This window comes from Coturnix japonica, chromosome 2 (genome assembly GCF_001577835.2).
Source record: "Coturnix japonica isolate 7356 chromosome 2, Coturnix japonica 2.1, whole genome shotgun sequence".
NCBI classification, from domain to species: domain Eukaryota; kingdom Metazoa; phylum Chordata; class Aves; order Galliformes; family Phasianidae; genus Coturnix; species Coturnix japonica.
This window is the reverse complement of record NC_029517.1, coordinates 9,312,056-9,339,587: the sequence shown is the minus strand read 5'-3', so window position 1 is coordinate 9,339,587 and position 27,532 is coordinate 9,312,056. Positions and strand designations below refer to the sequence as shown.

Below are 27,532 nucleotides of genomic sequence, written 5' to 3'. Positions count from 1 at the left end.
GGGAAATGGTTTTAAGTTAAAGAGTGGAAGATTTAGGTTGGATGTTAGGGGGAAGTTCTTCACTAGGAGAGTGGTTAGGCCCTGGAACAGGCTGCCCAGGGAGGCTGTGGATGCCCCGTCCTTGGAGGTGTTCAAGGCCAGGTTGGACGGGGCCCTGGGCAACCTGATCTAGTAAAGGTGTATGTTTGGTGGCCCTGCCAGGCAGGGGGTTGGAACTACATGATCCTTGAGGTCCCTTCCAACCCGGGTCATTCTGTGATCTGTGATAAAGCACTGCTGGAATTCCTTGGTTTTTGAGATAGAACAGCCGGGAAACACCAGATCCATCATTCTGATTTGTCTGCAGCGTGGCAGAAACGTGGAATGAAGGGCAAGTGGTGCGCTCTGCGAGCGGGCTGCTGGCTTTGAAGCGTACAACTCGTAATTGAAATGGGATTAGTTCCTCTGGTGATTAACGCTCAGAAGAAGCCTCCACCTCACATTCCTATTCATTGCGGCGCATTATGAAAGTCAAAAGAGGCCTCTGCCTAATTATTTCCTCTCCTCCCTCAGATGCCAGCAGCCTCAGAAGAGGTCTGTGGAAAGGCCGAAGAACATGTGCCTCATTGCGAGGGCTAAAATTAATAGCGCATTTTTCTTTTCATGTCCTTCCCAGCTACAACTGTGCCAGCCGATCTCTTTTGTCTTCTTTTTGCCTTTCTACCTCCTTTTGTGCTCTCATGCCTTAATTGTATCGACACAGACCAAATCCATGTGGTTTAGCTACATAGGAGCATCGTCACTGGAGGCTTTGTTCCAAGACAAGAAGCCCAATGGCTTGAGAACTTCATTTTCCCCCTATCCCCTTATTTGCAGTGCCACCAAAGGGAGCAGGGAAGGGAGCAAAGAAAGTATCTAAATAGCTTCAAGGAGAGGCAGAAGAAGATGGACAGGAGGGAGAACGGAGCTGTGTGGGGTGGGACACAACCTCAGTAGATGCCACTGTTAACCACTTCAAATCCTCTCTATAATCATTGAAATTGCAGTTATCTCAGCCAATTATCTGCTATCTGTTATCCAAATCACAGCTGAAGCCCTCAGCGATTCAATCCCTTGCTAAATGCTTAAGCCTTGTTATCCCTTACCAAAACCACATCATCCTAATATAATGCCACCGTACCATTATATTTTATGGAGGAAGAAATGGGGGGGGGGGGGGGATGTCCAGAAATCACACATGAATCCACATACAAGATTTCCCTGCAGTAACACCTTCCCTGCAGTCCCTCTCTCACTCTCTAACAGCAGGGGGCAATAAAGATAACACCATTTCTCTCCTGAAGAAGCAACGTGAAACACCGCAGTAAGGAAATGATGTTTAAACGATTTCTTCCTCGACACGGGCCAGCTCTCACCTAAAAACCAGCAGGCCTCATATGGATGCAGCCACTTGTTCAAGAGAAACGTGTGGCAGTGCTATCACAGCAGCCCTGTGACGGGCTCAGTTTTGATACGCATCCCAGGGGTAGCAAGGCACTGTTTTGTCTACAGCAGCAAGTGCAGAACAAACTGCTTTTCACAAACGACTTGATTGATAAAAAGGACACTTAGAGAGAGAACAATACAGGAGCCTAGAGAAATAGGGGGCAGGATTAGTCGGCAGCTCTACTTGTTTACTCAGGGCTGGATCGAGAATGTGTGATATAAGGTTGCAAAAGCAAGCAGGAAAAGGCAGGGCCTCCAATCCAATGCTCAAACTAAAAGAAAGGAAAAACAGATCTAGAGGAGAAAAGCACTGTAGATCATTTCTTCCTTCCTGTAAGAAGCTTCTTAGTAACTCCTGGCTAAATAAGCTGTTTCCTATATTGTTTATCATCACCTTATGCTGTGCAGGAGCATCCAGAAGCTCTCTATCGTAACACTTTCCATCACATAAAAGCTGTCTGTCCTCTGAAAGAAGCTACAAGCAACACGCTCTCCTGAAAGAGGTGTTTTAAGAATGAAGGGCCAAGAGAACCGCAGTCTGTTTAGAACAGGGAGGTGCTACCTGCCAGAACTGATGAAGTCCAGGCTGGTGTTGGCTCTGCATCCTTCAGACAAGTATGCTGTGAAGAGCTATGACTCTCTAGAAGGATTCCATAGGGAGATCAGGAGCTGGGATAGCTCTGTAGCTAAAAAGAGCAAACTGGCAGCCTTAAGCTTTAGAACAAGTGAGCAGCAAGCTTAAAGAAAGGCAGACTGGATGTGAAGGATGGAGAAACAATATATTTTCTTTCGCAAGCATAGAACTGAGGACAGGTTTATTCCACAAGTCTGCGTGTTGTAATTTCAGCTCCAATGCCATGTTACTCTGCACTGATTTATCCTGTAGTTTACTGCTTTCTAGTTTAACTTCGCAGATAATTAAGGTGTTCTGCTCCAGTTTGTTGGGTTTGCATTTTAACTGAGCAGACAGTGAAATTCCATCAGTGATTTGCAGCTGTTTGGATTTGCAGGTGAAACGAGAGACTTGCCAGCAGCAAAAAGAAACTGCTTTCTCTTTGTTTCCCTTCTTGGGGCAGTGTTTGCAAACAAGCAGCAGACTTCAAGAGATGCATAAATTCAATCGAGTCTTAAAGAAATATACGTGTCACTTGATGCAGGTTTGTGTTTATGCAGGGTGGAGCAAAACTTGTGAGGTTTCAATGTAACGTATATAATTACAAAAGCCGAGATGGTTTATTTTCAACACAAATAGCTCGTTTGAAGGCACAGGGCAAGGCTGGAGGAGGGGGAATGAGTGAGATGGAAGATGATAGAGATGGCATCAAACACCTGATCTGGAAAGTGTCTTAAAGACATTATGTCTTCATTAAAGACACTTTAATGAAGAGCTTGGGAGGTCTCACTTGTCTGCTCTGCGATAAGGGCTTGTTTTGACTCCGCTGTCCTTTCTGGCTGCTCTTTTCTCCCTTCTTATCCACTGGGAACTGTGACGTGTTGCTCACAAACATCACTACAGGTGAAATGCTTTGCTTTTCCACCCAGAGCTACAGACAGCTGTTTTCTGACAGGTTCTAAAATGCTTTTATCTAAGTTCTCAACAGCCATTCCTACAGAAGAAATCTCATCCTGTAGAAACAGTCTTCTGGTGTGCCTCCATTGTATGGCCTGATAAATCACACAGCTCCCAGCCCCAAAGTGACCCCATAGAACCACCCCCTCACCACACGCCAGCCCCGCCGCGCGGCCATGACAGGGCTGCGTCTCCGCCCCGCTAGGCGGGCTCTGGTTAGCGGTTTCCTCGCTCTTATTGGCTGCCTCTCTGCTATTCCCTGCTCTTATTGGCTACACCCTCCACCCAGCCGTGTCACGATTGGCTGCGCTCGACGCCTTAGTCCGCATTGAGTTAAAGCCGCTCCTCCCGGCCGTCCCGCTCCGTAGTGGGGCGATCGGGCGATGCGGTGACGTCGGCGAGTCGGCGCTCCGCTATTGGCGGCGGCGGAATGACGGCCGTGTGGTGCGTGCTGCGACGGGCCGGTGCCGTGGGTTGGAGCGGGACCGCCGGCCTACAGGGGCGGTGCTGCCGCCTCAGCGCTTGGGGACACCCGGAGCCGCTGCCAGCAGCTGGACGGCTGTGTTTGGAACCGGCCGTGAGGTGAGGTGAGGTGCGCCGGGGCTGTGCTGTGCTGGGCGGCCTAAGAGGGATGGGATTGGGATGGTATTGGAATGGTGTGGGATGGCATGGGATTAGGATTGGGATGGTGTTGGAATGGGATTGGGATTGGAATGGGGTGGGATTGGGATGAGATTGGGATGATTTGGATGGGAATAGGACTGGGAATGGGATTGGGATTAGCGTGGGATGGGTTTAGGACAGGATGAGGATTGAGGTTGGGTTGGGGATTAGGATTGGGATGGGGATTAGGATTGGGATGGGGTTTGCATAGGATTAGGATGGGATTGGGATGGTGTTGGGATGGGATTGGGATTAGGATGGGATTAGGACTGGGAATGGGATTGGGATTAGGACAGGATGAGGATTGGGATTGGGTTGGGGTTTGGATAGGATTAGGATAGGGATTGGGATTGGGTTGGGGTTTGGATAGGATTAGGATAGGGATTAGGATTGGGCTGGGGTTTGGATAGGATTAGGATGGGATTAGGATTAGGACTGGGTTTCGGTTGGGGTTTGGATAGGATTGAGATGGGATTAGGATTGGATTGGGATGGGATTGGGATGGTGTTGGAATGGGATTGGGATTGGAATGGGGTGGGATGGCATGGGATTAGGATTGGGATGGTGTTGGAATGGGATTGGGATTGGAATGGGGTGGGATTGGGATGAGATCGGGATGATTTGGATGGGAATAGGACTGGGAATGGGATTGGGATTAGGGTGGGATGGGTTTAGGACAGGATGAGGATTGAGGTTGGGATGGGGATTAGGATTGGGATGGGGATTAGGATTGGGATGGGGTTTGCATAGGATTAGGATGGGATTAGGATGGTGTTGGGATGGGATTGGGATTAGGATGGGAATAGGACTGGGAATGGGATTGGTATGGCATGGGATTGGGATTAGGATGGGAATAGGACCGGTAATGGGATTGGGATTAGGATGGGATGGGATTAGGACAGGATGAGGATTGGGATTGGGTTGGGGTTTGGATAGGATTAGGATGGGATTAGGATTGGGCTGGGGTTTGGATAGGATTAGGATGGGATTAGGATTAGGACTGGGTTTGGGTTGGGGTTTGGATAGGATTGAGATGGGATTAGGATTGGATTAGGATTGGGATGGGATTAGGATGGGGATGGGATGGGGTTAGGTGGGAGTGTGCGGCATGGTTACACAGAACCTCATTGCTCTTCTCTTGCTCGCTGCCCTCAGCAGAGCCCGTGAGATCGTCACGATGCCCGAGGTGAGCACTGACCACCTGGACGAGCAGCAGGTGCAGCTCCTGGCTGAGATGTGCATCCTCATCGATGAGAACGACCGTCGGATCGGGGCGGACACAAAGAAGAACTGCCACCTGAATGAGAACATCGACAGAGGTACGGCATTGTGCCCTGTACCCAACCGGGTCAAGCCGAGCTTCCTTACCGGGCACCTTAAAGCCCACCCGGTGCCACCCCCTGCTGTGAACAGGGCTGCTGGGGCCTGTCCAGCCTGGCATTGAACGCCTGCAGGGATGGGGCAGCCTCAGCTCTCTGGGTGGGTGTGCCATTGCCTCACTGCTCTCTGAGTAAAGATCTTTGTCCTAACATCTAATCTAAACTTCTCATTTGGCTTAAAAATCATTCCGCCTTGTCTTACCACTGTCTGCTCAAGCAGAAAGTCAGTCTCCTCTCTGTTCAACACGGCAAAGTGCAAGGTTTTGCACTTGGGCTGGAAGAACCCCAGGCACCTGTACAGGCTGGGAGGAGTGGTCCTTGAGAGCAGCTCGCAAGAAAGACCTGGGGTCCTGATGGACAGAAGACTCAACATGAGCCAGCAGTGCGCTCTGGCAGCCTGGAAAGCAAATGGGATCCTGGGCTCCATCAGGAGAGGGTGGTCAGCAGGGATAGGGAGGTGATTGTCCCTCTCTATTCGCTCTTGTGAGGCCCCATCTGGAGTACTGTGTCCAGGTGTGGAGCCCCCAGTACAAGAAAGACATGAAAAGGGTCCAGAGGAGGGACAGGAAGATGATCAGGGGGCTGGAGCACCTCCCCTATGAGGACAGGCTGAGGGAGTTGGGCTTGTTTTTTAATGCTTGAAGAATTTAGAATTTAGTTTAAATCAGGCAATTCCAAGCCTTACATTTTCTTTTCATATGAATCTTTTCTTCCGTCAAACAGCTTTCTGTGTTTCTTTTTCTTTCTAGGTTTATTGCACCGAGCATTCAGTGTTTTCTTATTTAACACAGAAAATAAACTGTTACTGCAGCAGAGGTCAAACGCTAAAATTACGTTTCCAGGTAAGCACTGAAACACGTTGCACATGGAATGTATTGCTTTAAATCAACGTTTTAAGGTATTCCAGTCTGATTTTGCAGCGTAACTCCTGCAGAATATAACATAACACTCCGAAACCTTTGCAGAGGTTCCAGCATTTACTGATTTGGGGAGGAGATACTTTTAAGAGCTTGGGATGTGCATTTATTGTGGATGGAGCAACATAATGAGAGCAATAGCTTATCGTTATTTATGCTCTTGGGAAATTATTGCTCCTTGACTTGTCTGGTCCTGTTTATGGTAAGGGTGAATGCCATACACTCACCTGTCGCAAGACATATTTATTGACATGGGAGAAATTGCTCTGGTAGATGTGAAGAGTGAGTGTTTTAATTCCTCTGGTGAAGAACAAAGCAGTATTTGGTAGAGACAAATCCAGAGGTATGAATGGAGAGAAGAAGAAGGGGTAGAAATATTCTCCTTTTCTTCTGACCATCCTCTATAAATGAGAAACAAAAATGAGGTGCATTGATTGGCTGCTCTACATCTCAACTGCTTTTGCAGCAGCTTATAGTGGTATATATACCATGCACTGATAGAACCTTCTTGCAGATTGCTTTACCAACACTTGCTGTAGCCATCCGCTGAGCCACCCACTGGAACTGGAAGAAAATGATGCCATTGGAGTTCGGAGAGCAGCACAGAGACGAATGAAAGCAGAGTTAGGAATTCCTATGGAGCAGGTAAAGGAGGAGGGGGGTTCTTAACAGCACTAAGAGTCTTCACATCTGGCAGGTGTGAAATCTAAAAGTGAATTTAACTTTAGAAATGCAGAGGATTTGATGAATTGGAGCATTCTTCATTTATATTCTGGAGCATCAAAAGCTTATCGTACCAAATGGTCTTTTAAAGTATTGTGCTATTCACACCAAAAGAGACAAAGACCTTGAAGATCATCAAGTCCAACTGCAGCCTAACCATAGTACCCTAACTCTAACAACCCTCTGCTAAATCATATCCCTGAGCACCACATCCAAATGGCTCTTAAACACATCAGGATGGCCATTCAACCACCTCCTTGGGGAGCCTATTCCAGTACCTAACTACCCTTTCTGTAAAGAAGTTCTTCCTAACATCCAACCTAAACTTGCCCTGGTGCAACTTGAGGCCATTTCCCTTCGTCCTGTCACTTGTCACCAGTGAGAAGAGACTTGCCCTGCTCTCACTGTAAGCACCTTTCAGGTACTGGAATTGGGTGATAAGGTCTCCCCTCAGCCTCCTTTTCCCCAGGCTAAACATCCCCAGCTTCCTTAGCCTCTCCTTGTAGGGTTGATTCTCCAAGCTCTTCATGAGCCTTGTTGCCCTTCTCTGGACCTGCTCCAGTACCTACATGTCTTTCCTGTGCTGAGGTGCCCCAAACTGAACACAGTACTCGAGGTGAGGCCTCACCAATGCCAAGTACAGGGTCAGGATGACTTCCCTAGTCCTGCTCATCACACCATTCCTGATACAAGCCAGGATGCCATTGGCCCTCTGGCCACCTGGGCACACTGCTGGCTCATATTTAGCTGACTGTCCATCAGCACACCAAGCTCCCTTTCCATCTGGGAGCTTTCCAGCCACACCTCCCCAAGCCTGTAGGGTTGCCTGGGGTTGTTGTGACCGAAATGCAGGACCTGACACTTGGCCCTATTGAAATGCAAGCCATTAACCTTGGCCCATCGATCAAGTCTATCCAGGTCCCTCTGTAGCGCTCTTCCCCCCTCAGGCAGATCAACACCATGTAAACAACTTTTCTCATAATTTTTTTTAAGAAATGCATTACAATTGTACACCTGAGAAAATAATTTCCTAGGAAGTATCTGGTAATCGTGCTGTGCTGCCGGGCAGTTCGGTTGCTTTGCTTTTCTGCTGGTTCTGACGTGTGTTTTGGTTGTAGGTTACTCCGGAAGAAATCTTCTATCTGACACGGATTCACTACAAGGCCAAGTCTGATGGGATCTGGGGTGAACATGAGATAGACTACATCTTATTTGTGCAGAAGGATGTCACGCTGAATCCTGATCCCAACGAGATCCAGAGTTACTGTTACGTGACCCAGAAAGAACTGAAGCAGCTTCTAGACAAAGCCTCGAGGAATGAAGTGAAGATTACTCCCTGGTTTAAACTAATTGCAGAGACCTTTCTTTTTAAGTGGTGGGATAACTTACCTAACTTGAACAAATTCGTTGATCATGAAAAAATACACAGAATGTAAATAGTCACAGTGAGATGCTGAAGGCTGGAAGTGATATCTGTGTGGTGACTTGTGACTCGATTGCAGGGAAAATGGCCCACCTGGAGCATGGTTAATAAGTGACTTTAAACAGATGGTTGTAGCAAATTTTTCCTGTCTCTTCACCTCTTCTTCCATTCCAGTAACATAAGAAACGCCCTTGATTCATCCTTCTGTTACTTCATGTGATGCTAAAGAACCCTCAGCCTGCGTGTACCCAGTTTGCTCTTACTGCCTTACATAGAGGTGTGCTATAAGGGGGTTTGGGTGCTTCCTGCCCAGCTCCTTCGGCAGAGATGGTGCATTTCCAATTTGATATCACTGCATCTTCCATAGTGCTAATCACAAAACCATCTGAGTTCTGTGCTGACGTGCCAGAACTAATCTGTGAAGAAAAACAGTGAGTTCAAAGCGAGCAGGACTGTTTTAATTGCAGAACAGATCTGTCTGGCTGCTGTACTGTGTAGTTAATCAGATGTAAAAGCTTAGGTAATTGGATCATCTGTGTGGACTCTGAGCTGCTACAAAAAGTTGTTACAGCTTTAGGTAATAAACACTGATTTTTTTTAATTAATTTTTAACTATTTGTTACCCATCCCTTGCCTGTTCAGTGAGCAAATACTGCACATCGCTAATTAAAAAGTAATTGTTAATTATCCCACATGTAGATGGGAGGTAGCTACCTACTGACCAGAGCCTGTCCTTGGAGAAGGGATGTGATGTGTGCTGGAGAGTCTTCATCATCTTACATGAAGCAAAGGCAGCTTGGGACAAACTTTTTATTGACACACCTGATTTCTTCCCGTTGTCCTGGAGAACTCAAACCTTCTGAACTCATTCAGTCTTAATTTTAGTTGACAGAAAATCTACTGGAGGGGTAAGAGCTGAACCACGGCCACCCCATGTGGATTTCTTAAGTTCATTTCTCTGAGTTTTCCTGATGAAATGGGATATTCCCCATACTGGTTCCCTTTATTTCTGAGACATGATTTTAAGTAAGTCTGTCTGGTGTGGGGGTAGATCTAACTCTTCTGGTTTGTTGCTCATCCCAGTTGTGTCCACAGTTCTACGCTTAAAGGTTTTAGGGTCAAGCTGTTGTACGCTGACCTGAAGCAAAGCACAGTGGAGGAGGCAACAGCAGCGCAGTGTAACAGCTGTCTTGAATTTGGTTTCATTAGCTACACCACTTGACTCTTTTGAATACCTTTGGAAACACCTGAATTACTTTTACATGTTCTCTTAAGGCTGACTATTAAAAACCATTATCCTAAACATTCGGGCTGGGCTTTAGTTATTTCTAGACATGTGCACAAAATGCTGACCAAGCACTGAAGTGATACGGCTGGGAGTGAACAAGGTGTAGTTTCATTTTAACACAAGTTCAAATGGTCAACTTGGAGCAAAAGCTGGGAGAACAGCCCATAACAGAAAGAGAGCACAGTTTTGCCAAACAGTTCTTAAAATCCTGAGAACAGTCTGAAGTATCTTTTTCCCCCCACACCATATTTTTAATTACAAATCACATGAATTAGATGAGGGACAGACTACAACTAGGAGTCCATAAAGGTACAGGCAAGCTGACACCTGAACACTCCACAGTGCTGATTTTGGCTGGGTTAATTTTCTTTGTCACTAGCTCACAGTGCTGTAGTTTGGATTTGTGATGAACAAGTGCTGACAGCACGATGATGTTTATGTACTGCTGATCTGAATCAAAGGCTCTTCTGTTTCTCACACTGCTCTGATCTTTGGATGCTGAGGAAGTACAAAAAATGGGGACAGTGCCAGGGCCACTGGGCCCAAATAATCAAAGGGATATTCCATAGCACGGGGCCTTGTGACCAGCAATAGAAGCTGAGGATTAAGGAAGAGGAGGGGGAAAATCCCATACCACGGGGCACCACCCTCAGCAATGAAAGCTGTAGGGGAGATGAGAAGGTGTTAAGAGTTACAACATCTGTTTGCTCCTGTTAGTGACCATCATGTGAGACGGAGTGCACTGCTTTGATGGAAAGGGCCTGCCAATGGGAAGCAGGGAATTCATTCCTTATTGTGCTTTACCTGTGTGTGCAGCTTTTGCTTTTCCAACAAAACCATCTTATCTCAACCCAGGAGTGTCATTTTTCAAGTCTATTTAGAAACAGCTTCTGCCACAGCTACTGATAAACCTCTCACCATCCTACTGACTCACTGAGAACTCTCCCCCCTCTGAGCTTCAACTATCTTGCCCATACCACAAACGTGTGCTTTTGTTAATATTCTCCATTACTAAAAGGGAAAACGGGACCAGAAATCAGTTGTAATAACTGTATGCTTTAATTCAGCAGACTGCTCATCTCCTCTGTGTTTTACCAGATTTCCTCTTTCCAGCCAGCAGATGTTTTGGCTTGGTGTCAAAGATGTGTCTGTCCGCCTCTCCTTTCCTGCCCAGGCGATTCATTTTCTTTTGAGCCTTCTTTGCCATAGTCTTCACTTTCTTCACCATCTATTTAAAAACAAGCATACAAACGTGGTGAGTGGAACTCAGTAACTCAGGTAACTAGCTTTACCCCTTTAAAGGAAACACAAAGGATTTTAGGACCTGAAGTAATACTTCACATAAGCGACCGTCTGCTATTCTACAACACTGTGTGACACTAATCTCTCTCAAAAGCAAACAAAACTCTTCCCCAACACACTAAAAATACAATCATGCTACGCCTGAAACTCCCATCTTATTAAAGGTAGAGCTCTACTAATAGGTTATGAAATGTATACAGTTCTTATCTTTCTTTCTTCATACCTAACATTTGAAAACATACTTTCTTTGTATTATTACATCTTACTGTTCAGAAAGCTTTTTGTTTTTAAGAACAGAGAGGTTTAAGGATCAGAAGATGAAGCTGCCAAGAGAGATGAACTCTCAACAGGCACAACTGTATGAAGTTTCCCAGAAACCAGCTTAAGTACAACGGTGGTGTATTATTTGCTGTGAAAGGTAATTAACTGTAATTAACTCTAACAGACCTTTTCATCGCGCAGACCAGAGACATCCCGTGGTGGACGAGAGGAGCTGCGACTGCGTGCCACAGATTTCGGGGTTTCAGACTCATCACGTTTACGTTTCCTTGTAGCGCTACGAGACCTTCTGGCATAATGGGCCTGAAATCCAGAACAGAACTTGGGTTATTAAAACCAGAAACCATCAGCTCAGGTACTCCATTTCTAATGAGACCAATAGGAAAATAAATCAAAGCAGGAAGTGAAATGCTGCAATACAATGTCAAAGGACTAATGGTTCTTTAGGATACTGAAAGACAAAAAGATGTGAAGTTCCACAGCATCATCTTGTCAGCTGTTGGTCATTGCCTCACAGCAATATTCAAGCCTTAGTGAATACTGCTGTATTCTTTCCAAATTAACTCCTGTTTTATAACCCTTTTTTTCTCACTTCCTTCATAAGTAAAGGATTAAAAAAAAGACAAAAAGGAAACCCCACAGACAAAGGAAGGGACAGCAACACTGAAGCAGTTCTGCACCAGCTAAGAAGCAATGAAAAAACCTGCTCTGATTAGAGGCTGTTTACAGGACTAAACCCCAAAGAACCATCACTGTACAGCATAAATATCAAATTCCTCTGCATGGAGATAGCAACTGAATCAACATGGCACATCAGCCCTGGGAAACACGAATGCTTACTTCAGATGTGCAATGTTGACATTCCTTGTTTCCAAAGCCCTTGTTCAGTTAACAAAATCAAGGTCTCATGCTCCACACAGCCATGAGACTGCTGGGTTTGCTGTACAAAATGGAGTAGTCCTTAAAACTGATGATAAAACAAAATGGCTCCCAAAGGCCTGAAGTACTTTGACAGTCTTATGTAAAAAATGCCAGGCAGGCTATCAAGACTTCAGTTATAAGTCACAGCATTAAGGAACTGTAAAAGGATCAGCTCGATCTGTCATTATTGCTGATTCTGACACAGCTGCGTCTCACCCAACAAAGCAATCATGAAAATCATTCAGCCAAATCCAGTTCTTGAATCCCACACATACAGCAAACAACCCGTAGCACAATGCAGTGCAAATATACAGGAGCGATTCCATTCAAGTGTTAGTAAGGTTTTAACCAGCACTAAAAAATGCCAGTTATCGACTGCCTCCTATTTTCTCCTCAGCAGATTCCATCTCTCCCTTGTGCCAACTACAATGTGAAATTCAAATGTCCTTGAGAAAAAAAGGAGTGGAACTGATCTCCTTCAGATGAACACAGTGTGAAATTAGCAGAAACTTACATCATCCTTATTAGTCATGTCAAGTCCGAGATCGGTCATTTCTTTCTCCAGCACCTTCCGCTGCACCTGTAAAAAGAATGAGGGAATTGTGTGTGCTTCTCTTAAAGAAAGATGTTCTCACCTTACCCTTGTCTTAATACATACCAACCCCCCTCCCACTATCACACACACACACACAAAAACAGCAACCCAATTAAACAAGCTAAATTATGTCTTTAAAGAGTTTTTCTATAATATATACGGAATCTTACAATAGACTCACTCATATAACAGGAATTAAAAAGGCAACTCTCACTCATTCATTTTGTTTGGAACCCCCCCCCCCCGTAATTAAGTAGTTATCAGAGCTCTAAGGATCATGGAAGAGGGAGAGGGTCAAACATGAGAAGAACATCAGTGCCAGCACCCCCAATTGCTACACATTCCTACACAGTTACTAAACATCAGCAACTGCAAGGCTCTTTACTCACCTTTTTAGCTGTTCTGGGCATCCTTGGACCTCGAGTGTCTTTTTCCTTTGACTGCAGGATTTTCAGTTTCTTTTTCTCTCGGATCTGTTTTGCCAGTTGTCGGATTTCCATCATCTCTTCATCCTCACTTTCCGGCTCACTGTCATACTCTCCAGCAGCTTCTCTGAGCTCTTCTTCTTTCTCTAATTCTTCCAGTTTCTTAAAAGAGATGAAACAAAAATCGGTTCGCTCATCAGGTCTTAAGACTTATAATGCTCAGTGCCATCGTGCCACTTCTGGCAACGCATCCTCAAAAAACCTCCTCTCTCTACATTTACCACGATTATGAAGCACTAACAAACCAGATGAATCCAACTGCCCAACCAGCAGGCTCTGCAGTCTGTGCTCACAACATAAGAACCAGCATGAAACAAGAATGGGGCTTGTTACTACATAAGAATGCTGTAAATTGAGAATTCAGCCTATTTCCTTCCACATCACCTTCCAGCAGACAGAAAGTCGATGGTTTAATTTTCTTCTTATTAATAACTCATTTTGATAACTACACTCCTTCCAGTCAAAGAGTAAGGAAATATCACTTCCCCTGCAAACCTCTGTTATGATAAAATCAAGCAGTTCTCCATTCTGAAACAGCATCTTTGCTCACACATAAAGCAGCCTCCTTTCCCACAGCAAGCACAGGCAGTGTGAAGAACTGGTTTACAAAACATTACTTTTATCTATGAATATCCCAGCTTAGAGAAAAATAACAAAGGGATGAAGAGGCAAAGAAGTGTAAAATGAATGACTGAAAACTCACTTTCATTATATCTGGATCGATGTAATCAAGGATATTGTGACCTTGCCATATCTCTGGAATCTTATCGTATTTTTCCGATGCATTCATTAAGTCCCAATATTCTATAAAAAAAAGAAAAGAATGTTAATAAAGAGATAATTTCAAAGCAGAATGATCAGTGACAGGAGACAACACAACACAATAGAAAAAAATCACATCCCGAAGTAGGAAACATTTCACAGCATCTCTGACATATTCATAAACCCTTCCAACCCTCTGCCTGCTGCCAAGGTCTGTTCAGGAATCACAAAGTCCAATGCATCATTAATGAGACACCACTAAATAAAGTGGGGAAAAAAGAGAAAACACATTTTATGTCTGTGACTAAAACAGGAACCCACTCAGAAGCATCAGAAAACAAAGAGTGGGTGAACGTCACAGGTTGTGGAACAGAAGGACTACAAAGGTGGCACTCAGTTGAAAGGAATCCATTTTAGGTTTTCTCCAGTCAGACCAACCTTTACTGACCAGCAATAATACCGACTTCTGTAATTACTTACTCTGAAGATCCAAAACATAATCATCTCCCATTTCGAGTTCAATATCTCTCTCCTGCAAAGACACACATCATTTCATGTAGCTCCGAATTGTAAATCCGCGCGCCAGCATCAAGTATTTTAAAACCACCTGCTGATTTCCTAATTAAAAGATGCCACTTACTGTTTTCCTCTTGGGTGTATCCACTTCCATGCGCTTCTTCCGCGCTATTGCTCCCTCAGGTATAAAAGGCAGCCGTTCCTGAAATTAATGCAACAATTCAACCCAGGAAAGAGGAAAAAAGAAAAAAAACCTGTCAGAAACAATTTTATTTACTAACACAGCAAATCAGAGTTTTAATGTATTTCTAGAGGAAATGAAGCACCAAGCTGGGAAACCCAGCAGCAAAGTCAGCTGTAAATTAAAACAACCCAAAAAGCAAGAAAATCTCAATGTATATTTCATTAACGTGTTAAGACAAGAAAGAATTCTAATTCTATTTAAATAAAACTGGAAAATATAATACAGTGTAAACATGCAGCCTACCTTGTTATCTCTTTTGGCTGGCATGGCCAAGTGTAACCTATTCAACACATCATTCACTTTATTTCCTTTCATTTTAGTATCCACACGATGAGCCAACAATCTGTCACAGGCCTGAAAGTGCACGAAGCAACATAAGGTAAGGAATGAAGTCATCCTGATATGACAAGTAGCACAGCAAGCTTTAAATCTGAAATACGTAGCTTCTATCTAATCTTCTGCCTCACCTTTCTAGCTCTCACGTATCAACATATTTTATATAACAAGCACCACAGAACATGCATATGGTCCTGTTTTGTTGGCATAACCAGTATTTTATAATGAGCCGACAAGAAGACAAAGCAACAAGACCCTAAAAACCTCACTGAAAATGTCACGATTTGCATTGTGCTAGATATAATCCATTTCCCTTTGCACCCAATGTGTTCAGTGCGCTATTAAGAACACCACGCAAAAAGCTTTTAGCACAGCTTAACTGACAGTAAAAGCTAAGCTCAAATTTAGCAGATTTAGGTCAGATAGAAGGAAAAAGTCTTTTACAGTGAGGGTGGGGCAGCACTGGCACAGGCTGCCCAGAGATGTGGTTGATGCCCCAACCCTGGAGACTTTCAAGGTGAGGCTGGACCAGGCCCCTGGGCAAACTGATCTAGCTGTGGTGTTCCTGTTCATTGCAGAGGAGCTGGACTAGACAGCCCTCAGAGGTCCCTTCCAGCTCTTGTTGGAACTCTTGTTCTATGATTCCCCTATTCCTTCTGAATGAAGTTGAGAGAAAAGAGACATACTTCTGTTTTAACTTGCATCACACCTTCTTCAGTCAGGGTGCTCGTCTCTATCACAGAAAATCCTTCTGCTTCAAAAGATTTGAATATTTTCTGAAATAGAAATATTACCACAAATGACTACATTCTGCCCACTGCTTAACATACTATTACACCAAGGACTGAAGTTTTAACCCACTGTCAATATATGCAACTTGTTACTGAGGAACCTCATTAAAATGTGTTTCTGAAGAGGCAGCAGGAACTTTACAATCGCAGTTCTATTTAACCTGTTGATTTGTAAGTAAATAACCACTTCCAATACAGCACATGTGAATAAAATAGAAAGAGAGATGGAGAGAAAACACAAGCTGCATGTGTCCTTGAACTTGTAGATACAAAGGACCTGGCCCTGTATACAGAACTGCTGCCCAACAGGAGCTCCTATTAAAATCAGCTCAGCACCACTATCAGTCTAGGGCTCATTATCTCTAAGCTACTGAAACAGTCGCTATTAAACAGTTACTCAGTATTAATTCCAACTATTGCAGTAATTAAAAGATCTCACAGTGTCTGAGATTGCTAAAACTGCTAAGGAGCTGCTTTCAGTTTGGTCTTTACAAGACTCTGCTAAGTATGCATACCAAACAGTGCAAGTGTATACGCCAGGCATAAAGGTCAACACTTGGGGAACTACTTTCCAGTACACTATTAAATAGTTAAATTAAGGACAGGTCATGTAATTTTTCTTTGCCCGACCCAAGTTCTGTCAGTGCACTCAAGGTGCACACAGCACTTCTGTTAATTCTGGAAGAAAAAGGGGTGGGAACATCAGGCTCACCCGGCTCTCTTCAGGAAGTTCTTCAATTCTCTTCACATCACATTTGTTTGCAACAATGATAAGCGGCTAATAAAAAAGAAAGAAAAAGCAATCACAATCCAAACTATCACGTTACAAAAAATACTGATTTTACAGAGAACGTAAACCAAACTTACCTTGTTAGCAAACAAAGGCTTGATATTTCTGAAGAGTTCCACTTGCTCCTCCAGGCTGTGCCCACACTGCTCAGAGACATCCATCACATAGAGCACAGCAGCACGCAGATGTGCGAGCGCAGTTATAGCCTGCATCTCAATGGTGTTCCTGTCCTCCAAAGGATGGTCTAAAATACCAGGAGTGTCTACAACCTAGAATTAAGATAATCAATACACTGTTTTATAACACATTCTTGACTTCTTGTCCATATTATCATCTCAAGACTGCAATATTCCTTTCAGTCATAAATAAGGCCATAAATGTGGCTAAATTGAGAATGTGGGAAAGGAATAATGCAAAAACAGCGAGGTTTCTGAGTAAGAAACACTCCGAGAGGCAAACAAGTACAGACAGCCCTGCCACAAACTGGCTCTGAATTAAATACTGACAAGAAGGGACCTGGACTTACTCAGGCATTCCAGTCCCAATTCTTCCCCCAAACTGAAAATGTATACATACATACATGCATGTTTTTAGAACAGATTTGGACTACTGTCCCCATTTGACACATAGCAGATCTCACAGTGTTTCTTATCAAGGCACAAAAATGTAATTCAGGCTGCAAAACAGCAAATTGTAACCAGTTAATCATGGCAAGAAAACGCAAAATGATTCCAGTTCTTACCTGCCAGCGCAGGTATCTGTAATCCATATGTCCCACAAAGAGAGATTTGGTGGTAAAGGCATATGGCTGCACTTCTACATCTGCTCTTGTAACCTTAAAACAAGATTTATTAGCACAATTACTGAATATTTCCTGAACTTGCAAGCTGTGTATCATGATCATAACTCACTGCATTTGCTACAGGAAAGCTAAAGAATGGTTATATAGGCTGTTTCTCTGCAATCGTTCATCTGTCAGAAAATGATTAATCACATACACACTAATTTGGGAAAGAAAACAACTTTATGAGTGGAACGTGCTTTAATTTCACATATATCCCTCCAGAAACTTCAGTCAGGCTCTACTCAACTGTATGAATTTGCTTCCCCACAGACCAGACAGTGCTATAACAACATCATATTTTATTCTACCTCAGCTAAATGGTACCTCAGTATCATTTAAAGAAAAATCACGCACCTTATTTATAAAGCTTGACTTCCCAACATTTGGATAGCCACACAACAGAAGAGTTCTTGTATTGGGATCAATGGTTGGCAAACGAGACAAATGCTGTCGCACTGAAACATTTAAAAGATGAGTGAAGTATTTGTCTTAATTCACTTTTGAACGGAAGAAAAATTGATGTATACATTTAAATACAGGACCACTGCTTGGAAAGCATTTAGCAATAACTGATAATTATCTTATTAGAGGGCTGGAGTACCTCTCCTATGAAGAAAGGTTGAGGGAACTGGGCTGGTTTAGTTTGTAGAAGACTCTAGTAAGACTTCATTGTGGCCTGTCAGTACTTGAAGGGAGCATTGAAACAGGAGGGGGAAACGGCTGTCTACATGGATTTATAGTGATAAAACAAGGGGGAATGGTCTTAAACTGAGACTGGGGAGGTTTAGGTTGAATATTAGGAGGAATTTTTTCACACAGAGGGTGGTGACGCACTGGAACAGGTTTTGCCCAAGGAGGCTGTGGATGCCCCATCCCTGGAGGCATTCAAGGCCAGGCTGGATGTGGCTCTGGGCAGCCTGGTCTGGTGGTTGGGGACCCTGCACACAGCAGCAGGGTCAAAACCAGATGATCATTGTGGTCCTTTTTAACTCAGGCCATTCTATGATTCTATGATGAATTTTTCAGATATACGTATGTGAAAATAATGATAAACACAAGCATGGCTACAACCTTTAAGCAGGTACAGACATTCTGTACCATTTTAATTTAAATTAAGAGAACTATTTGGTTGAAAATTGAATTCTAACTGGGCATTTGAGAACTATTTCATTTTTATTACCTACATTTCTGTACTTAATGCATTTTTCTGTTTTAAACTGTTATTCTTTGTATGAATAACAGCGCATGCTGTGTTCATATTCCTGTATTTTAGCACATTTATTACACGAACCTTGCTCCAAATATTCCAAGCTTTGTTTCTGCCTTTTGATAATGGTGCACATCCGTCCCAGAGCCGCACGTTTCAGCTGTTTGCAGCGGTAAAGAGAATCCCCGTACTTCATCAGGCGCACGTAGTCCTTCGCAACACTGCAGGGACAGCAAAACAGGGAGTGATGCAGCAACCAACCCCACAGGAACAGAACTGAAGGAAGAAACTTTCCTTACTTGTCAATCAGATTCTTGGCAATATTAATCTGTCCCAAAGCCAACTTGTAGTGATCTTTGTCATACAGAACGTTCATCAGATCGGCATAAAAAGGATGAATATCCTAAAACCAAAAAAAAAAAAAGGACATAGCATTAACCTTATTTTCTTGAAGATGACAAACCAAACTGTTTTCATTACTATCTTGCCTAAGAAAAATAATCCCCTTGGTCATTACATGCATCATTGTTAATGCTTTGACTTTTTTGCAGTGATGACTTGAACTGGCTTAGACCAAGTTTCCATTTTGTCTTTTGCACTGCAAAATACTTTCAGTTCTCAAGTCTGAACTTTCCTCTAGTGAATAATGAAACCACGAGAAGCCTGCAGAAGCAATTTCTAATAGTAAATTCATCCTATAGCAGAAATACGGCGTTAACTCCTTCCTTTGTTTGAGTGCTAAATCACAGGCAAGACTGGATAATAAGGGTTTCTTCAATGTCCAGATAAACCTCTTGGCTTTCTGAGAAAGCAACACCTTCAGTTCTTCTAGACTAAGTATTTTTAGCTATTTATGCACTTATGTGGAGAAATTTCATCATGAGATATTGAAGTGCAGGCAATATTTGCAGGAATTCAGTGTACAGAAAAAGAGTAGGAAAAGTCAAGTGAAGGATTTAAACAGGTTTATGAAGCTGCCCATACAGAAGTCCCAGTGGGCACCTGCACACAGCTGTACTTCACAGAATCACAGAATTATCAAGGTTGGAAAAGACCTAGAGGATCATCTAGTCCAACCATTACCAATACTTCCCAGCTAAATCATATTCATCAACACAACATCCAAACATTTCTTGAACACTCCCATGGTCAGTGACTCCACCACCTCCCTGGGCAGTGCATTCCAATGCCTGACCACCCTTTCTGAGAAGTAATATTTCCTAATGTTCAGCCTGAATCTCCCCTGGCACAGCTTAAAACCATTCCCTCTAGTTCTATCACCGATTACATCTATCATCGATTACCTGGGAAGTTATGACCACGCACACCATGTCAGAGTGCACTTGTAAAACCAGCTCTGATAGGGCTGAGAGCAATGTTCACTCTGCCAACTGAAGTGACACTGCTGAAGAACTGAAGGTGCCCAGGGAGGTTGTGGATGCCCCGTCCTTGGAGGTGTTCAAGACCAGGTTGGACGGGGCCCTGGGCAACCTGATCTAGTAAAGGTGTATGTTTGGTGGCCCTGCCAGGCAGGGGGGTTGGAACTACATGATCCTTGAGGTCCCTTCCAACCCGGGTCATTCTGTGATTCTGTGATTCTGTGTGAAGGTGGGAGGTTGCACTTACATCCAGCTTGGGGAAGTCCGACAGGATCTGTGTCAGCCGGTCATGGTAGTTCTGCTGGGTGTATTTCACCTTCCTCATGTAGAAGTGCCGGATGCGATGGATCTGGTAATGCTTGTGAATGACGGTCGGGGTCTTGCGCTGAGTCTTCGACAACGTCAAATCGATGAAGTCCTACAAAACAAAGCAGCGCTGTCAGCTCCCAGCCGTCTCCATTGAACACAGCGATAAACACCCCCTCCCTTCAGGCGGAGGCCGGGCATTGACCCACACCCCGCCGGCACGGAGCGAAGTTCCCCCGCCAACACAGCACGGAGCCCGCTGGGAACCTGAGGGAGGGAAGGGGAAGGACAGAGCTCTCCTGCCAGCCCAGCACCGCGTATAAACGTACCTTGGCGGACGGCACCACCGTGATCTTCTTGAAGTTGTAGAGCGCCATGCCGCCCTCAGCGCCACGCCACAGGAAACAGGAAGAGAGGCCGGGAGAGAGACGGAGCCTCGAGTCTCGTCTCGCGAGGGCTCGTCTGACTCCGCCTGCGTCAAGTTGTGTGATTTAAAAGCTCATTTCCTTTGGTGTTAAGGGTCAGAGCGCAGTGCTGTGGATGCCACATCCCTGGAGGCGCTCAAGGCCAGGCTGGGTGGGGTCCTGTGCAGCCGGAGCTGGTGTCTGATGGAGTAGTTGGCAGCCCTGCCCTCTGCAGAAGTTTAGAACAGGATCTTTGAGGTGCCTTGTAACCCAAGGCAATCTGTTACTGTACAAAAATGGAGGAATCAAGGTGGGCTGGGAGGAACTGGTGTGTGAAAATAAAGAGATGAAACAGGCCCATAGCGTGTCAGCAGCCTGGGCAGTGTGTGTATCTGACCACAGCTTCTCTTCATGAGCCAAAAGCTGTTTAGACCTGGAAAAGCCAGGCCCAGAAACTAGGTGGTCTGAGTGTCCAAAACCAGCTTGTACATCTTCTGCTGGCAGGCTTTCATGATGAAAAACTGAAAATTCTCTTCAAAAGTGTGGGCTTCCCCCCCCCTATAAAGTGTGACATTTTCCCCTTGAGAGAATTTAGACACGTATTATTCTGTCACTGCACATTTTTTCTACAGTATTATAAGTTCAAATGCATAAGTTCTGCATTTCCTTTATTGCACTGCTTTACTAATTTTTCTGACAGCACTTCAAACAGCCGTCCAGTGCAGTGGAAACTTTAAGGTGCATGAAAATGAAGATTCTCTCTAATCAGACAAGCCAGTAGTTAATCCTTTCCAGAAATTAATTTTAATAATGACTACATGAACACCATTCAATCATAAGCATGCAGTTAGAACCATCCCATTTGCTGTAGCCTGTCAACAACACTATATCTGCCTCATTATGATGAGCGTGCTGCTTCATAAATGTTTTTATACTAATATTTCCACCTGCTTTTTCGAAGCATTCTTGAAGAAGTGAGACGTGACTTCATCTTTTAATTATATTGTACTTTGCCTCCAAAAGTTTCATAGGGCAGAAGGAGCTCTTCTCTAGGCATGTCCACAGGTATCCCAAGTTTTTGGTACTTACAGAGCGGCTGATGACACCCAGCAAGACCCAGATTGTGTGCTGTGCTGATTGTCCAGAGAAGCACTTGGGAGAACAGGCCATGGGAGTGGACATCACAAGGGGTTCAAGGAAGCACTCTAGCAGAACATTGTCACTGTGCCTGGCTGTGACTCTAGCTTAATATTCATAGTTTCTCAAAAATGTTACCTCAGAATTCCAAAAGTAGCCTTAGATTTGGGGTATTTGGTCTGCATTTGATGCACACTAAGATGCACATGTGTGTGTTTGGTGGATATACTTAGCAAATTGGTGTGCTTCAATTAGATGGCCCCAATCATCATTGCTTTCTTGTCCCACAACATGAAAAGACCAGTTCACAGAGTAACAGAATCAAAAGGTAGCTGTGGTAGGAAGGGACCTCTGGGTCCATCTCACCCAACCCCTGTTCCAGCAGGGCTGCACAGCGCAGGGTGCCCAGCACCACATCCACACAGCTTCTGAAGATCTACAAGGATCAGTGCTCACAACCTCTCTGGGCAAGCTGGTCCAGTGCTCCATGACCTGCATGGCACAGAAATGCTGCCTGGTGTTCAGTGCAAACCTCCTGTGTTTGAGTTTGTGCCCATTGCCTCTTGCCCTGGCAACAGACTGTACTGAAAAGAGCCTGGATTGATCCTCTTGGCATCCTTTCAGGTATTTGTACCCACTGATAAGATCCCGTTCACATGGTTCTCATTCATTCTTTAAGAAAGTACATTGATTGTATAGAATCTCATCCAAATGAATTAGTTTTGATCATTAAAGCAAATTTCTATTATAAAGTCCTCTTCAGCATCAGTCCTTCTGTGTATATGTGTCCAAATTTTAAAGTTTTAAATGTAGTTTATCAGGCACACACTGCACACAGTGAACAGTCTCCAAGTGAAAAGCTCACCCTCCTATTTCCTTATGAGAAAGCATTTGTTCATCAGATAACACGTTGGTCTGGCAGCAGTACATGTTCTCTCTCATCCTCTGATTCCAGTTGCTGAAAGCTGGTAATGGGAGGACAGTGGGCTAGATGATCGTGTAGGTACTTTCCAACCTTGTGATTCTGTGATGCCCAGCAAACTGGCTGTCCAGAAAATAGTCATTCAGGTGGCCATTTTATTTCAGTGGGATTACTTGAATTTTGGTGAGAGCATATGAGAAAGAACAAACTGCCTTCCAGCCTGAGAACTGGGCCTGGGAACAAGAAGCGTCCCTGAGAAGCAGCACTGCCTCTTTGAAGTGCAGCTGTGCACCTTGAAACTGGAGGCATCCTGCAGATACCATCGATAAGAGCAAAGCGAGGAATGGGAACAGCAGCTTATCATCTGGAACAGTGAAAACAGTCTGGAAGAAAGGGGAAAACATCCTGAGAGAGCAGAAACCAGCATCGCTATTGGCTGCTTTAGCTGAAAGAAAGGAAAACAGTCTGGGATAAGCAAAGTTCTGTCTGAGAAAACTGGAAACATCATCACCTATTGGTTGTTTCAGGTGAAAACAAGAATGGAGCAGCATCCATTGGGTGCTCTGAGAGGTGGTGTCCCATGCCCTCCTCAGCTCCTATGCTATAACAGGGACCAGTTCTCCATCCCAATGGAGCCTCTCTCGGAGAACGCCCCATGACTGCATGGACTCATCCTTTTCCTCCAGGATTTCCGACTCAAGCCGAACCTCTGCTGTGGATGCCTGTCTGCTTCCAGCACCGTGACGCGGCTCATCCTCACAGTGAGTCTGTGCATTTGTTATTTGTTCCCTCTGCAGGGCCTGCTGCTGGGCTCGGTCCTTACCGGCCCATAGTTTGATAGTGCTTAGTGCTGAAAGCATTTAAATAGATAATAGTATATACACGTGCATATAAGTAATTGATCATGAGTATGTTTGCTCCTTTGTAAGTGCTGTGTAAGTCCTAGCCAATAGCATTAATATATGTATATACTTACTGCTACATTCCCTGCCACCAGGATTGATTTCTGCTACCATTCGTAATAATAGATACGCACTTTCTCTCTGGGTAATAGTTCAAAATAGCTTGCTATATACCTGCTTTGTTGCTCGTCATTATACCTGAGAGTGGTGATTTGTGGTAATCTTTAATAGAGAAACTTGGAAAATAAGGCTTCTGTGACCTTGTGTGTCCCAGAAATCTGCGAACCTACTGTTGTGATCTCTATAAAGCCACAGGCTTGGTCACCCTTTAGGCTGTGATATTAATTGGTGTCAGAAGCAGGATTCTGTAAAATATGCAGGTGATGGATGCTTGGGAGGAGGCAGTAGAAGAGCAGCGAAAATGGCAACAGGAGAAGGGATGGCAAACACCTAAATGGGACAGGAACTGGGTAGCTGAGAACTGTTTCAGTTGGGAAGCCCTGCGAGCTGAATTTCAGAAGTGGCAAGAAAGTAGTACAGGTAGTGGGAAGGAGGAGAAGGGGTCCTTCATCGGTCTCCTCACAGAGGCGTTAGCAGCTGCAGGCACTTTGTTTAAAACTACAAGGCAGAAACTGGAAACTGCCACTCAAGGGGCTTTGCAGCAAGCTACAGCTACAGCAGCACACGCTAAAGGTGAAGAAACGCAGGCGGCTGCCTTTGAGTCTTGTAGTTTTACTAAGAGCCACTTAATTCAACAGTTAGAAAGTAACCTCGCACCTCTGGCTTTAAGCCAGCTGGAGCAAGAACAGGTGCAGCCAGTCTCCGACAGTAAGATCATTGAAGAAACGCATATACTGAATACTGATAATGAGGAGGATTCTGATTTTAGCAACGGGCTGTTCACCCCCACCTCAATACCTGAATCTAATCCAGATGAAAATGCCTCTCTGTGCCCAATCACACAGCTCCCAACTCCAGGTGGTCATGAAAGCTCTCTCCTGCCACCTCAGGTCGCGATGACCGAGATAAATCTGAATGCAGGACAGCTATGGCAGAAGTTCATACAGTTTGGCAAGAAGTCAAGTGAGGACTGGCTCGGGTGGGTGGCACGATGCTATCAGATGGGAGCCGGAGCTCTTATTCTTAATCAGAACGAGGCTAGACAAATATTCCTAGGAGGTGGAATAGTTCTTCACAACCCTGATGCAGAGGCTGGAAAAAATACCTTTTCTCTATTATCTTCAATAATACATGCTGTTAGACGAATGCAAGTACGGTGGGGATACAGTCCACCTCCTCCCTGGAATACCCGGGATGGGTTTGCCAAGTGGACAATGAGACTGGCTGCCTGGGATGCCCTTAAGGCACAAGGTGCTATACCTGAGGACATGATGTCTCTGATGGCGACAGAAGCAGGGAAAACGAGACTATTAGAAAATGCAGCATATGGAGGAGCAAAGGGTTTAGCTTTAATGTTATACAGTAGGACTTATGACTGGAACACTATAATGGCTCAAGGTCTGCAGCACTGGGTAGCCTTCATGAAAAGCACCCCTAAATCAACAGCTCACCAGAGGGAAGGATGGGTCAGGAACACCCAGACACCAAGAGGGAATTACAAAAAAGGACAAAATGTTCGTAAATTCCCCGCTGAAATAAACCGATTCAATACAAGAAGAGACCCTGATAAACAGGAACGAGATCTGGAACGGAGGAAGCACTTATGGGGTCTCCTGCAGGGAATAGGATTCACACCAGGTCAATTAAACAAAATGCCCACATCCTACTTACAGAGACTGTGGGATAATCGCAAAATAGATTGTGACAGCACCCCGAGTGTGAGTGCTGAGAATGTGCCGGACAATATCGAGTCATCTGCTCCCCTGATCCCAATCCCAGATGATCCATCCACTTCTCTGGTCTCTGTGTCAGGAAACTGACAGCTCAGAGAGTTCTGACAACCTGTCCCAAGTGCCCAATATTTTTAGAACTGATGATAGCAAGTAAACATTAGTAGTAAAAGATAACTATTTTATCTCTTTTCTCATGATACAGAAGTCTCGATGTCAGTGATTAAAGTGGGGGATATCCCTGGATTAATAACAAAAACTTGATAAAGGATTTGTGTAACAGGAATTGCTGGAAAAAGACAAGACCTTTCCATAGCCAGCATAAAAGTGGCTTTGCCCAATGGAAGAACACTGAGTCCTGTAGTGGCAGTAGGTATCATCTATAGATTCGTATGTTAAATTCTCAGACTATTAAGGTTTTTTTAGGTACCTGGGTGCCAAACTGTCAAACTCAGATCCCTGTAATTTCTGTAGATTAAATAGCAGCTGAAAGACCTTTTTCTTTTACAGGTTGCACCAAAATTAGCTAAAAGTACCTTAAGTCATGTACAAAGTATCATAGAATCATAGAATCACCAAGGTTGGAAAAGACCTAAAAAATTATCCATTCCAACCGTTCAGCTATTACTAATAGCTCCCATTAACCATGTCCCTCAACACAACATCCAGTCTTTCCTTGAACACCCCCAGGGACAGTGACTCCACCACGTCTCTGGGCAGTCCATACCAGTGCCTGACCACCCTTTCTGTGAAGTAATATTTTCCAATGTCCAGCCTGAATCTCCCCTGCTGTAGCTTGAAACCATTCCTTCTAGTCCTATCACCAGTTACATGAGAGAAGAGGCCAACCCCCAGCTCACCACAACCTCCCTTCATGAAGTTACAGAGAGCAATAAGGTCTCCCCCTGAGCCTCCTCTTCTCCAGGCTGAACATTCCCAGCTCCTTCAGCCTCTCCTCATATGACCTATGCTTCAGACCCCTCACCGGCTTCGTAGCCCTCCTCTGAACATGTTCCAGGGCCTCAGTGTCTTTCTTGCAGGGAGGGGCCCAAATAATGTTAGCCCTGAAGCCTCACAAGGCGTTAACTGCTGTCATTTGGGATTTAGAATGATGGGGTGTTGTCAGAAAACTCAGTCACTTTAAAACTCCCCCCTGTGGGAGTAACAGCACCTGGCATTTGTCAATAGATCATCATAAATTGAATGAAAATAGAGGACTCTTACATACTGCTCTCTTATAAATCTTATTTTTGCTGTAGAACAAGCAGTGCATCCTTGGATGTCTGCCCTGGACAAGAAGGATGTATTTTTCATTGTCTCACTCCAAGCTGAAGATTGAGATTTGCTTTTATCTGGGAAGAATCCAGTTTGCTTTCACCTGCTTACCCCAAGAATTCAGCCACAGCCTTATACTGTCACATCAGGTTTTGGATTGGAAGTTCCACAAGAACTAGGGGTGAAAGAGTGTTCATATACAGATGACATTTTAATCAAATAGATTCCCCCGCAGTAAAATCCAAATAATGGTCAATCACATCCCGGTTCATTCAGAAAATAAGAGGATTTCTGTCCTGGAACCTAAATGGCCAGGTTCTAGCCAGATGGCTCAATTTTTAGGCATAACTTGGCAAGGTGACAGAGGGTGTATTCCCTCTGATACTTTACAGCAAGTATCTGAGTTAGATTCACCCTTGAGTAAGAAGGAGTTCTGAAAAACCTTAGGAACTTTAGGATTCTGGTGATCACATATTTCAGGGTTCAGTGTAGTTGCTCAGCCCTTATCTGTTAAAGTACTTTTCTCCTTAGAAATGGCCACTTTACTCATGAATCATAGAATCATAGAATCACAGAATGACCTGGGTTGGAAGGGACCTCAAGGATCATGAAGTTCCCACCCCCCTGCCCGGCAGGCTATTCAGCACCATACAACCATTCACTTACTTCTTCTCCAGCCTGTCTTTACTAAGGAAAAAAAAAAAAAAAAAAAACAAAACAGAAAATGAAAAACAGCTATACTATAAATATAATATTTATATGTATATATCTCTATACACACACATATATATCTGCAACACAACTGCTTACCACCTGCCAACCATTGCACAGCCAGTTCCTGAGCAGTGGTTGCCTTCC

General features: G+C 44.3%; 2 protein-coding genes across 5 annotated transcripts; one reads left to right on the top strand and one right to left on the bottom strand.

Moving 5' to 3' along the window:
- Nucleotides 1-3,441: 3,441 nt before the first annotated feature.
- Nucleotides 3,442-9,904, top strand: IDI1 (isopentenyl-diphosphate delta isomerase 1). 4 transcript variants are annotated; one of them, XM_015853097.2, is made up of 5 exons: nt 3,442-3,616; nt 4,856-5,016; nt 5,826-5,918; nt 6,508-6,638; nt 7,835-9,904. In XM_015853097.2, the coding sequence occupies exons 1-5, from the start codon at nt 3,465-3,467 to the stop codon at nt 8,150-8,152; spliced, it is 855 nt and encodes a 284-aa protein (XP_015708583.1). In that variant the 5' UTR covers nt 3,442-3,464; the 3' UTR covers nt 8,153-9,904. The 4 variants fall into 4 exon arrangements, with proteins under 4 accessions (XP_015708583.1, XP_015708582.1, XP_015708587.1 ...); XM_015853096.2 differs by having other exon boundaries at nt 4,853-5,016; XM_015853101.2 differs by having other exon boundaries at nt 3,442-3,621; nt 4,853-5,016.
- A 559-nt stretch (nt 9,905-10,463) lies between these two features.
- Nucleotides 10,464-20,649, bottom strand: GTPBP4 (GTP binding protein 4). Its single transcript, XM_015853095.1, has 17 exons — nt 20,514-20,649; nt 20,126-20,296; nt 18,799-18,902; nt 18,584-18,720; nt 17,647-17,747; nt 17,191-17,283; nt 16,526-16,717; nt 16,371-16,436; nt 15,554-15,643; nt 14,775-14,885; nt 14,412-14,489; nt 14,252-14,303; nt 13,713-13,813; nt 12,914-13,111; nt 12,444-12,509; nt 11,177-11,311; nt 10,464-10,655 (listed from the first exon to the last, which is right to left on the bottom strand). Exons 1-17 carry the CDS (start codon nt 20,559-20,561, stop codon nt 10,503-10,505), a joined length of 1,896 nt encoding a protein of 631 aa, XP_015708581.1. The 5' UTR covers nt 20,562-20,649; the 3' UTR covers nt 10,464-10,502.
- Nucleotides 20,650-27,532: the final 6,883 nt, after the last annotated feature.